We start from the raw sequence: 16,710 nt of genomic DNA on the forward strand, positions 1-16,710 counted from the left end.
TCTGGAGTGGAATTAACGGATACGCGTTGCATTTTAACCACTCCAAACCGTCTTACCTATTCAGTCTTTGTTCTGCTGTAGGGCGCTTTCGTTAGCTGAATCTCGCTCTCTCTCTCAGCCATCATCGCCTTCATCTGGGCGACAGTGTTTAGCGCCGATACTCTCCCCTGAATCACCCTCTCCCCTTTATCTGCCCCTGCTTTGCATGCAGTATATGAGCTCGGCAAGCGAAGGAAAGAAGCCAGGAGACGCAAACGGGCTACTGACAACGACGTCGCTTTAAAGGGGAGTGCTATATGCACGGTGTTGCCGCTGGGCGCGATCTGGTATTCTCTTCGGGAAGCTAACGAAAATAAAAGGGCCTTTGAGAGCCGCCGGAGAGGACACCGCGGTTGATAGCAGAGCAGGCACACCTAGACGTCGCCGTAGCACTATAGCGGGCGGAGGTTAACCGGGCATATGCCAGCCACGCACGAAGCGCCCTCTCTCTCGGGCGGGAGAATAAGTGGAGCGATTCGGGTGGCGATTTGAATTGAAGCGGCCGACGACGCTCCTCGGTGTAGCCTTGGGTCTCTTTCTTGTGCTTGCGCCGAGAAGGACAACTCAAAGTGTTCCAGCTCAACAAAAAAATAAAGGAGCAAAATCAAAACCGAGAACTAATAGAAGAAGAAGAAGAAAAAAAAACGATGATTGGAGCGGATCCCTGATGAGCCTGCATGTTTTTGCCCTCACTGAAGAAGAAAAGAAGAGATATAAAACATGTAAAGACATTTCCCGCTCTCAAGAAAAGGGGGGAAGGGGTCGCACTCTTAAGGAAAGCGGGAGAAGGGGAATCACTTCGTGCCGAAAAAAACTTTCAAACACAACCTCTGGCTGCTCCATCAACGTGCAAGGGGCGTTATGTGCAGTCTTAGTCAAAAGTTTAAGAGCCCAGGGGGGTATGGTTCTAAGCCTTTAGTGGGCCTCTTGCAGCCTCTGTGGAAGTCAACCTTCGGAAGGGAAGGACCAGTGTTCATTTTACCACCACGCGATTGGGAACCCTGGGAGTACATAACGAGCCACACGATGTGGTCCAGGAATGGACCCCGTGCACTAAACTTGTGACAAAGGGTGCACATAAAGGCTAGTTGCTGCTCGAAATACAAGCGCTACATTACAACGGAATCTGTATAATGGACTTGCTGCATGCCGTACGAGCCACACGATGTGGCCCAGGAATGGACCCTGCACTCTAAACTTCTGACAAAGGGTGCACATAAAGGCTAGTTGCTGCTCGAAATACGAGCGTTAAATTACAACAGAATCTGTATAATGGACTTGCTGTCGTATACGACACCGTCCTACGAGGAATCAGGTCAGAGGTTCTCGACAGGCAGTACTGCAATCTCCACGCTATCACCGTGCTTACGTTTCACCGATTGTCGGTGTGATCAGCACAGGCTGACACATCGAGGGAGTGAATGATTTAGTGAGCGAGAAAGTAGAGTAGGCTAGGGTGAAAGGTATCGCGTGAACGAGGCATATACGCTGCCGTGAACATTTCTTATATCTGTCCCTAATATGCCCTCTTCTCTGAGTGCCGTCACCGCGGTATGTGAGAATATACAGCCGCGAAATCGCTTCCGCGTGCTTCAGGCATATCCTGCAACGCACATCTTGCTAGTATGTATCCAGAAATATGAGGAACGAAAAGGCCAAGAAAGCAGCAGCAGGAAACGTGTGCAAAACCGCAACAAGCACGAACACAAACAAGGTCCGCAGGTGCGACTCCTATCGGCACGCGCCCGCTCGGCACCGGCGCCCCTTATCGGTCGGCGATATCGAGGACCCTCAGCCATTTCTTCTTCGCCACAGCCAACAACGAGGGAACAGCAGCGAGCCAGGAGCCGCTCTTCGCTTTGCATCCAGCACAAGGGTGGCGCGAGATCTCTCTCTTCGTACGCCTCTTTATCAACGCGACCCCTTTGCTACCACCGCAACACCGCTCCGCGACCACTGGCCCGATAGCGTAAGCACGCACGCACGAACATACGCGGAGCTTGTCGCATATATACCGGAGTGGAAAAGGGCACTGCGAGCGAGAAATGCTGCAGCTTATAAGAAACTGCCGCGCTGCTGTGTAGATAACAAAAGGGCGCCCCAGCTGATGACGCTACGGCGCAGAGGGACGTGGTGTAGACCGGGCGCACTATCTTCTCGTTTTTTATTTTTTTTTCGTTTTTAAGGGCGAGTCGTACGGGGTTTGTATAAACGTAAGGATTAGTTGATGGTCCGATCGCATTTTGAGGATAAATAAATGAAACTGGACTCGACGTAGCGGTGGGTTGCAAATTTTCGTTTCGGAAAGCAAGAAGCTCGCCGAACGGATCCTTATAACGGAAAGCATCAATTACGTCCTGCTGATATTCCGTTCGGTTTGTTGTTACACGACTTTCGGCGACGGTGCTTTTGCCTAGAAAGCGGAGGGAAGAAAGGGTGTTGACTTTCTTCTCAAAAGTGCACAGAAAAAAAAAAGCCGCCCTGTGATACCGTGTGGATAATATTTCCGCACTCGAATGCCAGCAGGGTAGCTTAAACCATACAGAATAAAAAGTGAAAAAAAAAAAGACAGCGGGACCTTTGTCTTGCTCTGGACAAATCCGGATACGGTAGCTGTTGAACGTAATGACGATGGCGATTAAAACAAACAGGGCCCAGTCGCATCGATTCCGATTCCTGTTTAGAATATGCATTTACAATCGATATAGTTGCTTTTACTGGGCTTCTAGCCTCACGGCTGCATTGAATCTCCAAAATTCTCCATCAGAAATAGCCTGCTCAAACTTTATACGGCGAATTTCAGCCCGAGCGGAGTTGGCTCAATTTGGTTGCAACAATTTCTTCATATACACCTTAACTGCCGTTTCTCTTAAAGCCCATTTTCAGCAAATCAGCGCGCAGTGGACATTGAGAATTGCATGTTTCTAGTTTCGTGGGCAATACGCGCTGTGGCGTTCGCTTTTCTCCAAGCACAGCGCCAATCCTAAACAATACGTCAACACTGCACTATGCTGCTCTACAGTGCACTACACTGCACCGGAACTGATTGTACTGCACTACCCTACATTACAGTGAATTGTGTGGCACTGTATTATATCGAAATGAGTTGGACTGCAATATCCTACAAATCTTCACTAAACACCACTACGGGGTTTAGTATACGCTACGCTGCACCTGCTGCTCTTAAGTGCATTACACTGCGCCAGGAATTGGTTGCACTGCCCTACCTGCATTACAGTGAATTGTGCGCTACTGTATTATATTGAGCTGAGTTGCACTGCAGTACCCTACGCAGCCCCAATAAACTCCCTACACTACACTACACTGCATCATTATAGTTCACGTTCTCCGACCTTTCGAACAGCGATTTCGCCTCTTGGCGACGAAATGAGCGGGCCGCGCCGGCGGGCAACAAGGTATGGATGCAGTGCGCGCATCTCCCGTCTCGACGCTCGGGCACACACGCCCTTTAGCTTTTGCGAAGGACTCGTCTTATCTCCCGCACGGTGTTTTCTTCGCTCCGTCAGCAGTAGGTCACTTCGGCCCCAAAAGCCCCTCTCCTCCGATTGTATCGGTGGCACGCGGTACTTCGATTTTTTTTTGTTGTTGTTCTTTTTCGGCCTTTCCGTTCGAGGTGGCACACACCGGCGCTTCTGCCGACTGGGGAGAAAAGATATGCGGAATTGCGAAGATCTGGACCACGCGCGTAAGGACCGCAGAGAGTTGTCTTCGGCAGAATGGCTTTTTTCTTCCTTACGGACATCTCCCCCGGCCGAGTGTAATATATGTAGATGCACAAACCGTTGTGCGATATATATATATATATATATATATATATATATATATATATATATATATATATATATATATATATATATATATATATATATATATATATATATATCCTTTCGCTTCAGCACCAACAAGGTTCGGAACAATGGGAGAGAATGTAGACGTGGTAGGGAAGAGTGAGCAGAAAACAATGCAGAAAAGATGCCAGTTTGCATATCGGCGCTCAGATCCGGCTTTGCTTAATGCTTTTTCCCTCTGAATTTAATCCCGGAGCCCCTACGAATTCTAAACGGCCGGGACCCCGATGGTGTATGTGTGCGCTTCGTTCGTTGTTTAGTTTGACGGCGTTGGAACAGATGGAAAGCATGTAGTTTACAAAGCGTGCGTCATTCGGTAGCCGTGGGACGGTAGGGGTGAGTGCCGTTCAGCCGCGCCTTCTCCAAAGGACATGACGGAAGGTATTAATTATTCAGACTAAGAATCCAACTATGTCAGCGCGCGCTATCGAAATAAGTTTCCTGTTTCACCGCCTTCTTTGTTATACGGCTTTTTAACACAAATATGTAATAGTTTTGACGTTTCGCCGCAATTTTTTACACTGTGTTCCTGCTTCAAGAAACGGCAGTTGTGAGGGAGGGTTTCTTAAAGCAAAGTATAAAGTTAAAGGAAACTGCGCAGTCTGCTCATCGATAAGACATCGACCAGACATACACCATTACTTTCCTTCTCGGTGAAACCAATTTTACGAAGTGGTGAAAAATGGAACACGTCCATTAAACTCTACAAAGTTTTGGTTTTGTTAGCGCAATGTCTTAATCCGTCAGTGCAATCACGGGCAGCTATGCTCCTAATACTTGTTTCGTGTGAGCTTGTCGGTTTTTGTGTCGTGAAACTCGTTCTCAATGAGTCAACGCTCTGCTACATCCGCAGTCCACGGTTCCTCATTCCCGACTCACTGCCGAGCCACTAAGCGCCGAGGAAGGTATAGAAAGACAAGTCGTCACGCCCTCACTCACCGGTGTAGTTGGTGTTGACCCCGACGTCAACCGTCGAGGGCGGCCTCCTAACCGGCGACACCGAAGACGCCGGCGGCGACTTCGCCAGGGGGACTCCGGCTCCGGGCCCGACGCCGGACACGACCGCGTGGCCTTCGGGCGGCGAGGACGGCGGGGCGACACCGCCATTGTTGTCGTTGACTAGCAGACCTCCTCCCCTGGATGCCGCTGCACCGAAGGAACCTCCGCTCCCGTACTTGTGGACGTGCGGCTCCAGCGAGATCCTCGCCTTGAGCCGATCGGCAAGGTCCAGGCTGTGGTTGTTGTTGCCGCTGCTGTTGTTCACAACTGCGCCGATGCTGTTGTGGCGGTGGTGGTGGTGAGGGGTGGTGGAGGACGCGGTCACCGAGGTGCCGCCACCGGAACCGTGGTGGTGCGCCCTCTTCAGCGAGGACAGCGCCGGGCCGCCGCCCATTTGCGATCCGGGCGGACATCGCCTCGAAGAGTTGTTGCTGTTGTTGGCAGCCGCGGATCCAACGGGCAGGTCGGCCCTGTCGGCGTCGAAGTCGTCGTCCCCCGCAGCGCCGTCGAACAGGAGGCAGTTCTCCTTATTGCACGAGTGGACCTTGTGCTGGATGAAGCGGACAATGTCCGAGAGCGCAAACTCCTTCTGGCAGACGCCGCACGTCAGGAAGTCCTGCTGCTGCAACAAGTGCTCCGGTTCAACTGCGAAGAAAAGACACAAAAAGGGAAAACTAAATTTCAGTACTCAGCTGTCTCAAAGTGTTTCAGAATCTAGAAGACCCCTTTCTTGGGATATTACATCAAGAGAGCTCATTACAGAAAAAAAAAATAATCAATTCGCATACGCGCGTCTTCGTAGTTTTAAGTGCATAAACTGTCTGTATTGTAAAAGAAAGTTTGCTCAAATTTCCTGTGCACAGACTGTACATGGATTATCGGAATTCTTGAATTAAAGCAGGAATTCAGTTTCAACAGTAAAGCTTCCTCAACGACAATCCATCTCTTAGAGAAATTCACGCCCTCTTCGTGATGACTTCACCAACAAAAGGGGCTTCACAGGATGCATCTCTGTGCGTCCTCTCACAGAAGTGCAGGCAAGTACATATACAGCTCTCCAGTCATCAGCATTCGGTGCAACACAAACAAAAGCATGAGTTTCCGCACGCCTTGGTCCCCACCTTCACCTAAACTGAAGAAGGGCAAACATCCTCGCCTTTGTTTTTTTATTTATTTACGCCATCTCACCAATAACTCGCCTCAAACCGTCATGTCACCGATACAGACGCACGATATGGCGCAGCAGGGACATGACAAGTCATATGGCAGGGTCTTGGAGAAACCACGGTCTCTTTAGCGCATAGTCAACACCGCACACGCTCTAAACTCACCCACGTGCGCCGTAAAGCTGTCTGTCACCAGATTTTTCCCGAGACAGAGACTGTAACGAGAACTCCACCAAGAAGCACGTCCCTTTGTTCAATCGAAACTGCTCTGTCGACTTTTCCCGTCACAGAAACGGAGGCTTCTTAACGAACACTCAAACGTATACCCACGCAAAAAGAAAACGTTGAAACGAGCAGTGTCAGCAGGCCTTTGCCTGCCATCTGTTCGGCCGCCCTTGGACCAGTCTGCGCGTCTGAACGCGACGACGACATCGTTCACGGTGCACTTGCTCTGTACAAGGAGGCCACTGTCGGCCCACTGACTGACCCTCTGGCTCGAACCGTCCGGACGACGGAGCCCCACCACTGGTGGCGGCCACATGCTCACTCCCTCTCTCCACTCCACACGGCTGCCTTACTCCCCCCCCCCCCCCCCCCCTCTCCTAGCCACCCCTAGACATGCTCCTCCTCATTTTCTTTTTGCATTCATCCTTTTCAGACGATTGGTACAAAGCGTGGACGGCCAGCGTCCGAGGAAGACGCGATGACCAGTAGAGATAACCTCCAGTCTCGCTGCTTGCTCTCAACTGACCTTCCCGCCGAGTTTTCTACTCTGCCCTTCCGTTCGCCAAAGACAATCTCGCGGACATCTGCGGCGCTTCGAGCAGAGGCAAGTGAATAAGAGCCGGGACTTGGTTCGCAAAGTATACCGGTTAAAAAAAAACTGAAAAATAAAGGAAGGAGGGCGTGTTTGCCCGCAATATCTTGTTTCACGACGTCCGGCCAGCGAGCGCGGCTTCCTCGGACCGTCCACAAGCGACGCAGTTCAAGGAAGGGACAAGGAAGAAAAGACTTCTTTATCTCTGTGGTACCAGGAAGACTATGCTAGAAGCATACTGGTATGACCCGCGAGGCCCCTCGTACGAGTCAACAGAAACTCGTCGCTCGGTTTACCATGCTTGGTCAATGAGAGAGTGCTCAGTGGAAGTCTGAACCATACGTGCGCGTTTGTCGTTGCCGTTGCATATCATCTTCCCTCTTATTTCTTTCGTAGGCTTTCGACTTGCGTGTGACAGTCAGTTCGTGGGAAAATGCAGAAACGCGTCAAAGGACTGAAATCGTTGCAAGAGTGTTTAATTGTCGAGCGCAACATCTACGTGTAGGAAACTCAGTGTTTCGGCAGTCATCAAGAATGTTTGAAGTTCTTGGAATAGCCTTTGTCGATCGTGATGTAGACACCACAAGGTGTTTTCTTGGTCTTGCAGTGTGATCGTCAGCGCTCCTAATCAGCCGACGGTGAGAGGAACTCTAGCCATTATCCCTTGAGAGCTAGGAGTGCAAGACATGGTACAAGAGCCTCACTACGCGGCTAAGCAGCGCAGCCAGTGGCCTATGGACTTTTGAGAAGTGATGTATATACCTCTCAGCATGGTAAAACACAACAGTTCTGTGGACTGCACCCAGACTATATTGAGAGGAATCAGTAACCAACCAAACATAGGTTCGGAGTTCGAATTCCCTGTAAAGCGATCCATCACACGGGGTCCCCATAGTATCTGCTGTATAGCGCTAGTTACTCGATAGATTAAGCGCAGCAAACCGAAAACTGAATGCCGTAAAAGCGTGCCTCCTTTATCCCGGCTGGAAGAGAATGTTTCCGGTCAAGCGTCCATTCCCTGACCGGAGGGGAGCGTCGACCAGGACCGGCGTGCAAATCGGAAAATACTAGCACGACTAATGTGCTCCTTCTGTCTGTGTCTTGAGAGAACAACAGAAACACAAGGACAAAGAAACTAAAGGGCACACAGTAACGAGAACCACAAACTGAAGCGACACCTACACGGGGCGCAACAAGACCGGCGCGGGTGCAGCACCCTCTAAAACCCGAACGACGAAGACGACGCGAGAATGGCCGGGCTTCCGCGAGCAAAGCCGTTCGGCGCGTGTGCTACGCTTTACCGGACAGGCATCTCTCTCGTCCCTCTGGTCGCGGCGCGAACAAGGCGGAGGAGGAGGAGGAGCGTGGGATTCGGCGACCACGGCCGTGCGACTTTTTGGGAGCGCAGAGACGATGGAGATGGTGGCCGGAATGTTGTTGTATGCAGGAAGTTTGGTGCGTGTCCACTACGCGGAACCCCCCCCCCCCCTGCATGCCTGGGTTCCTCGCGTGCCGCGTGTGAGAGAAGACACACGGAACATACTCGCACCGGACTGAGATCTGTGCCGTATATATCCGGCTACAATGGACGCCCAGTGTATCGAGGATGGAACATGTGTGTGGCACACCAGCTACTGTGGTCACCATTGCTCCAAGTCCAGTTAATTAGCTGTTGAAAGATTACAAATTGAGCAATGTTGAGTTTTGATATCTACTCATCTACTTTGCCTTAATATCTACTAGCTCTTAAGAAAGGTACAGGCAAGTCTTTAAAGACACGTGAAAAATGCATCTACGGCTATGTACCCAGCATTAAAAAAAAAAGTCAAGCATTTGCAGTAAATTAAGCATTCTCCCTTTTGCTTTACGCCCGGCACAGTACCGAACAGTGAAGGGAGTAAGCCCCAATAGGTAGTATACAACGCGTGAGAACGCATCGGAAATTCCCCTCTCTTCCGCACTTTAAGCTCTCATCGAAACCAGACGTTTTCTGGCGTATGTACGGACATTTCGACAGCTGTCGGCGTCAGCGACCAAATGCTTATCGTTAGACCCCTTCAGAGAGAACAGCATAGTTCCTTTGGCACTGAAATTACTCCGGACACACAGTGTAAGAAACTAAGCTGCATCTAATTCGGCTGCGTTTGTCGGAATGAGGAGGTGAAAGTTCATCAAGCGAGCGTACCAACCAGATCGGGGCGGTTGGGTCGGACATGCAAAATTCGTCACGACACACGCGTCACCACACACGACCACAATCGGAAGCAAAGAGTGTGTAGCAGGACGCAAGCACCGCCATCTACTCGACGCAAGGACGGAGAAATTTCGCGGGAGACTCGACATCGCTGCGAGGCAGTCAGTGAGCCGCGGACCGGACCAGTATAGTCGCGTCGAAACTGCTGCCGCTGACATTCGGAACCGGTGAGGCCGAAAATGCCATGCCGCGACTCTTTGGAGCGAGAATCAAACGGAGTGCCCACCCACCCTTCACGAAGCTGGAATGGCCAAAGCCTTCTTCCAGTTCAGACATTATCTAGCTTCAGCTGATGCCCCTCTCCCTACCAGTGCTTCCTCCTCTCCATCGACCGCTTCCTTACAGCACCAATCAACTGTATCATATACAGCGCTTCTACGCAGAAAAGTATGAAACTACGAATCGGGCAGGGGAAATCTCCCAGCCAGTTGCACATTCAGTGCGGTTTGGTTACTTTGCGTGGACACGAAGCCGCTGACCGCGATGCAATGCGTCGAAAATTTCTTGTGTCACGCGACGACAACGCGCTGTTGAAACTTGAAGAACTTAAAGTAGTGTTTACAGACATCAAGCGCATTAATCCGGACGTAGCACCGGCGTTCGCTTGCACGGATCGACCCCTATCAAATGGTACTGAGACGCAGGCCAATCCCAATAATGGCCTCCTCTTTCTTGGACAGCCGCGACCACGTTGTACCAGCAAACTTATTACTCCCGTCGCCCAATACGATTATCGGCTGTCAGCAATTAAGTTTCCCTGCTCTACGCATGTCAACTTTGAGACGTTAACCGCTTGCCAGTTTTCCGCATGGCATGTTCCCTCTACTGCCATTATCTTCTTTTTAATTTCAGTTATAAAACATAATCAACCCCTGTTCGCACTTCAATCCACGATGTGTTATTTCGCATTTTCAATATTAAGATTATTTCAAATATGAATAATTCTTCTAATATGCCCTCCCATTAGTTTCAATCTTAAAGGATATGCCTATAGCAGCAATCGCCAGTAGCAAGCGCTGAAAAGAACATAATTTAATGTGATTTTCAGCGTTTTCCGAGCAGATGCTACGTATTTCCACCAGCACGAGTGACGTCAAGGTTCAGTTACCCCGATTATTATGACGTCACAGAAACAACCAGTGCTTTCCAGCGACGCCGACGTCATTAGGAATGCGGTAGCCCACGTTAACCGGTCGACCGTGACGTCATAATGCAGGTCAGTCTTAGTCAAGACCAAAACTGGTGGCACAAAAAACTTTGTAATTAATTACTCACGCTGCGCACTGGTATTTTGAGCTCATTTCCATGATCACTAGCCCCGTGGGCCTCTTTCAACGCATAAAAACGGACGCCCAAAAACTGCGGCCAGATAACAAATTCGAAAAAAAAAATGAGACTAGCAAAAAGGCAAAAGAAAGTGTATAGGAAGCTGTGCGATCAAGACAGGAGATAAAAGATGTAGGCCGGCTAACAGTGTCAGATCAAAGACGAAAGGGCGAGGTTGACTGCCTCGCTGCGTAGCCTGCTGGACCAATTTAAAAGGGCGCGCACGGATAACTCGCGTAAATCAACGCCTTCGCGTAAATCACAGCCGCGGGAGATAAAGCCCACAAACAAAAAGAAGGCGGAAGGCCCCTGAGGCATACGGCGTCTAAACGGCCGCTGTGAAGCTCGGAAGGATATCCGCAGGGCGAGAGGTCAGTGGCTTCCTGTTCACGCAAAATGCTGATAACGGCACCCATGGCACGACAGGGTACCTTAATCCCCACAGTGTGGTTGGTGCACAGGTACCATGGGTGTATCGTTTTGTGGCGACCCCTTAAGCGGCGTTGGGAAAAACACACACACACACACCATATATATATATATATATATATATATATATATATATATATATATATATATATATATATATATATATATATATATATATCCTCTTTTTTCTGCTGAATTATATATGCATACATTTGTTTCACAGTTCTTAAAGAACCCCATCAAGCAAACCCAGGTGCACCCTCTCGAAAGAAAAAAAAAAAGGAGTCCAGTACTGACGCCTGAAACCGACCATGGTCTCGAAATAAAAAGAAAATGCCGTTAACCCTTTTTCGCGGCGTTAGAACTTTATCTTGCGCCGTTGGACGTCCTCTTCAAAACCTGGTGCCGCTTATTCGCACGCTGCTGTTTGACAACCGAACAAACCAGCATCACACGGGCGTTGGCTTAAGAAATTCTACGTTTCGCGCCGCGCTAAAGCAGACAAGTCACCTGATGGTCGTCGGAAATCCTGAAAAGCGAACCGGCTGCTTTCCGCATTTGTCGCAAAAAAAAAAGGCGCAAATAATCCACAGAAATGCGAACGCTCTACCTAAGTAGCAGTTGCGAACTTCATTTGCTGCCTCATCTCCCCTTGCTAAAAGTTTCACCCAAATTTTAAACCCCTGAAGCAGCGTAAGTACACGAAGAATTTAAATGCTTTTATGGTGGCTGAGTTTTTACGCGTCTGTGACATCACACCTGAGCGAGAAACAAAATAAATAGGAGGTGCGGGCAACTCGGCCGTCAGAAAATTTTCCAGCCAGCCGTAAACATCGAAAAGAAAAACACAAATGAACTAACCGTCCGTTTGCGCTTGTATTAAGAGAACTTTTTCACATGCATATGATATCACAGGCAGGCAGTATGCACATAAAAAGGCTAACACGGACAAGAAGCCTTCTTTGTTCACAAAAGAAGACAGAGGTTTCCGTTGGAACAAAAGTTTGGAATGCTTCAGTAAATAAAAGCGCGCATCGACACTGCCAGCTCATTTATGCCTCCTCCCCCTCCTCTTAATCTCTCTCCCTCCCACCTGGAGACCACTTCTCAGCTGTCATTGTACAGAAATCTCTTAAAGTGCGCCTGTATCACTTTAACAAAACGGTTCTCTTCAAATAGCTGATATGAAGTTGACGACAAAGAAAGCAGGCAAGGAAATTGAAACAATACAGAAGGATCTCTCTTCTACGCCGAGGGGACAGCGGCCAAGCGGTCGGCCCATCTGTCAAAATCGGTTTCCCTTACGTCTGTGTGGCTCTTGTGCTCGGCCTGCAGATTTCCCCTTACACAACAAACAGCTTCCACTCCGCCACGCAGTTTCCAACCGCCGTTCCACGCCCGAAACTTATCCCTTCCCCCCTCTCTCTGAAACGAAATGATATTATAGTAAGTCGATGCATCGCGAACACACATCGAAAGAAGAATCCCAAGATCCAGGGGAGCGAATTTTCTCTTCATCCGAATGCCGTACGTCCCTGTCTCCCCATCCTGACGCTTTCGCGATGGAGTGGATGACGCGAGTGTACGGACAGCTCCGCGATGCCAGTCGGAGCTCATACGCACTCAGGTGCCGGTTGTGTATAGCTGGACGCCGTTGTATATGTCTGTACGCGACGAAGAGGCACGAAACCGATTCGGAGTCGACAAATCTGAGAAGGATCCCAAGTGTTGTGCGGCTCCAAGTGCGCGGCTGCGGCTTCCTTCGGACACTGCGGCCGGGAAGCTTTTTGGGGGGATAGAGCATTAGGACGAATAAGCCAACGCGTTTTATTATGCCCACTTTTTTTCTTGCTTAGTTTGGTTTCTTGCTTTTGTGCGAGCGTGCGAATGTCTAGTGAGTGTGTGGCGAATAGACATTGCGCGCGCGTGGGTACGGGAAAGTGTCCATCCGTGAAGAAAAAAAATTAAAAATAGAAACCGAAACATTTAAAGGGGCGGGAAATAAGCTGCCGCTGTGAAACGGCGCGAACAACAGAGGACATTCTTGTTTACTGGTTTCGCGAAATCCGCTTTGAGTCGCTTGCCTCACCCAGCACAGCGCGCGATATTCGAGGAGTGCGTCGTTTTTGCGTTGCTTTTTGAAAGTACATTACAGCACGAGAGTAAGAGACGCTTCAGTAACACTGGAAGCTGGGGCAAGTGTGTGAGTGCTCGTTGCTTAAAACGGGCAGGGAACAGCGCCGAAACGAAGGAGAACTAAACAGGACACACGAAGGCTCCCAAGTAGGTTTTTTTTTATTTGAAACAAAGAAATTAAAAATCACAAAATAAAAAGCTAGCAGATAAGTCAGCGCATATCCTGTATTGTTCTGCTTTGTCTTTCGTAGTCACCTCCTGTCATGAACAAGGAGATTCTGCGTGGGCGACTCTAACTGACTTCCACTGCGGTCCTGCGGCAAGAACTTGAAACCTGCTTTGTGTATCATCAGTCTTTTAATCCAAGATCAGATATACCGTTCTCGAAGAGTAACTGTCAAAATTGGCTCAACAACATCTGACCGAAGGCTTGGGATGCGCGTAGCACGCTATATCCGTCCCACCAAGCTTCTGCCTGCAGGCCTGAATGTTGAAATTAGTCGCTCAAAACACAACTGCCTCCCGTTCGTTTTTACGGTAATAACCTCCCCGCCAGCCAAAAACCTCGTCTATGGTGTCTTATTTTTTTAGAAGTTGCTACTGGAACTTCGCTGAATCATCTCGCAAACAGCTACCATCGCGCAAAAGCCCGACAGCAAGAGAAAAAAAGAAAGAAAATTTGCAAGTAAATAATCACACCCACGAGCCCACACACAGATAAGAGAAGGAAGTAGTGAGCACAACTCGGTAAACACATTTTGCGGCCGCCTTCAGCCAACGCTGGAGAAACGCGTTCCCATTCAACGTGGCGTCAAGTGTGCGTGAAAAAAAGACGAGAAAACACACAAAAAGTATTTCAAGGCAGTTCGTGCGGGGAGCTCTTCGTTTAGATTTTTTTTTTTTTCACAGCACAACCTGTGCTCAACCTGCGTCTCTCTCGCTTTGCAGTTTTCAAGAGCGCACCCACTACCGCAATGAGTGCTGGTGTCTGTGAAGAACTCGGGGCCGCTCTCCAAAGTCGTCTCGTGACGCAAAAGCGACGCCATTACGCGTCGAGAGTGTGCGCTTCGCTCTACAACTTCTCTCTCTCAACGAGGGTGCTCCCACCCCACGACGAGGCAGAAGCCATCAAAATCCATTCAAGCCGCAAGCGTTCGCACGACATGATACACGTGTGTCTACAAGCATGGAGATGGATCCGGAAGCCACGTCTATTTGTATACTATAACGCCCTTTGGAAGGGACGCACCAGACGTATATATACGGCAGCGCAGAATATCTCCTCACCAACAGCATATCGTATACTTGTGCTGCGCGGTTTTCAAGTTCTTCAATTGCATTGAATCCGCGTGCAGTTTCTTCGTGAACGAATGGACGGACCGCTGACGACGTAGATATAGAAGCTTTGTACCCCAAGCTTCAGTTTAAGGCGAAGAAGTTCCCGAAGTTATCCGTATAGTTATCCGCGAAGTGATCCGTATGTTATGCCTAGAGTATTTTTAAGACAAATAATAAGCAAATAAATACATAAACTTCCCCTTAGCACTCCTCCTAAAGTTGCCGAAACAAGGTAATAAACCCGTAAATGATTGTCACGTGTATGATAGTCAGTGGTTTCATGCGTCACGATAAGTTGATCAGTGGTGCCGTGCGGCCTGAGAAACACGGCTACAAAACAGAATGGAGAAGACAACGAATAAGGTAGTCACGACGGAACGAAAGAGAAATTCAATACAAACTCAATCGTAATTCAATAGGATTCAGGAGCCTAACAGCACATGTTAGATTGAACTTCAAGAGAACACTTATAATAAACCATCCATAATGCCGGCATCACAAAGCCACAGACTTTCGCATAGCGCTGACAACAAAAATCTAATGTAACCACAAAACTATTCGTCCAACTCAAACTGTTCAGCCTGAAATCACGCAAAAAAAAAAAAGAAGCGAGACGCAGCTATACGGGCTTAGCGGTTTTCAAATACCTTTCAAAGCACAAATACAGAGAGCGTATGTATTGCTTCTGTTGTCTTTAAGCACCCACCGCAGCAAACTCTACGTTAAAAAAAAAAGCGTATACAGAGGATGCTCGTATCGCTTTCAACACCTTGCACGGACCACACTCTAATTTGTCCGGACTTCGGCGCAATGCTGGAAAAACTTGCGCAAAGCATCGCACACTTCCCAATCTCCCAAGAAGGGTGGCGAAAGAACCCGCGGCGTCCCTCTTCGAACCCAGTAGTGTTCACTTCGCCCACAGCTTCTTCTAGGCTGTCATAGCCGCGGTCACCCAGTGGACTAAAAGGCGTCGCGGGAGACCCTCTATGCAAGCCTGATTAACGATTCTGTCCCCATTTTGGGAAGAGCGGAATATTTACTCTGGCGTGGCGCCTCTCCCCGACGGTTCAGGCAAAAATGATCGTTAATAAAAGCTGGTAATGAAAAAAAAACGTGGTAAAAGAAGTAATGCTTAAAGACGAACGCTGCTCGAAAGTAGGGACCTAACGCGTCCTTTTTTCGACGCGTGGACAGAAAGGTTTAAAGTAAGCAACAAGATGCTGCGTTCAAGAGGGCAGCGCTGACTTATACGCAGGAGCTGCTGAAGAGTCAGCCGCGCTTGCTGCTCCACTAAGCGACCGGACGGGAGCTTTGTGTATGCCGGCAAGCGCTTAACTCTGGGTATATATATAATACAAGGTGCCGCAGGCGGGCACGATTTTTCAAAACCTTGAATAGAGGGGAAAAAAGACTCGCGCTCAGAACCTACGCGGGTTTTATGCACGTCGCGCGGATTTCAGTGGTTGACGCGGCGCGCAGTTGGCTGGCGTCACGAGAGAGTAGCTGTCGGGGCTACCGCGCGCGTTCTCAACTACTAGCGCCGGGAACAAATGAACGCCCTCAAAAGAAGTTGATGATATCGCCCCTTCAACCCCCCCCCCCCCCCCCCCCCTCCGTTGCCGCCACCTGTCTGACAAGCAGAAAATGAAAAAGGGTTTATCTGTAGAAAATGAAATAGCAAAGCGCGCAGATTAGACGCGAGAAACGTGAATTGGAGAGGCTTTGGGCACACCACGGAAAGGGAGGAAAATAAAATAAAAAGGACGGGAGAAATTGGGCGACAGACGACGACGTCTCCTCACTAAACAGCTTTCGCTGACACGCGACCGCCTCTAGCGGCTCGGGCGTTTCTTTCAATTCGTGAATATAGATATATATTTTTAACCAGGGCTCCGTACGGGGCTTCATCCGGTGCGTGTGACACGCTCGCCCTATTCAAGAAACGTGAAAGGGAGCTTAGCTTCACAGAAGCAAGTCGAGAGATGCACGGAAGCAGGCGCCATGTTAGCCTCTATGTGCGTCAAATGAGAGAATTAAGTTGGTGCGCAGAGAAACCAATGCACGCCTCGTTGTGCCCCCCCCCCCCCCCCCCCGGCCCCTCCCTTTCTTTTCAAGACGCGCAGGTATCGTTATCGTAGTCGTTGCCGTAATCATCATCATCATCATCCACAGCAGCAGGAGAAGCGACCTGCTAGTAGACCATAACAAGTCCAGCTTTCTCGGACAAAATTTTGAAAATTGGAAAATTCTAAGACACTGTTATGGAAATATTGAATGTAATGGTCTATTACTCTGATATGTAGCAAAATCGTTCTTTTAAAGTGTTTCCAGCGATCG

General features: G+C 49.2%; 1 protein-coding gene across 2 annotated transcripts in view; it reads right to left on the reverse strand.

Moving 5' to 3' along the window:
• Positions 1 to 16,710, reverse strand: part of Cph (BCL11 transcription factor chronophage) — a 524,704-nt gene that overhangs the window by 69,700 nt on the left and 438,294 nt on the right. For both annotated transcript variants that reach the window (XM_077666674.1, XM_077666675.1), the window contains one exon: positions 4,848 to 5,552. In XM_077666674.1, coding sequence (XP_077522800.1) covers positions 4,848 to 5,552 — 705 coding nt within the window. The remainder of the gene's footprint in view (positions 1 to 4,847; positions 5,553 to 16,710) is intronic.

The sequence above is a fragment of the Amblyomma americanum genome, chromosome 5 (assembly GCF_052857255.1).
Source record: "Amblyomma americanum isolate KBUSLIRL-KWMA chromosome 5, ASM5285725v1, whole genome shotgun sequence".
Taxonomy (NCBI): Eukaryota; Metazoa; Arthropoda; class Arachnida; order Ixodida; family Ixodidae; genus Amblyomma; species Amblyomma americanum.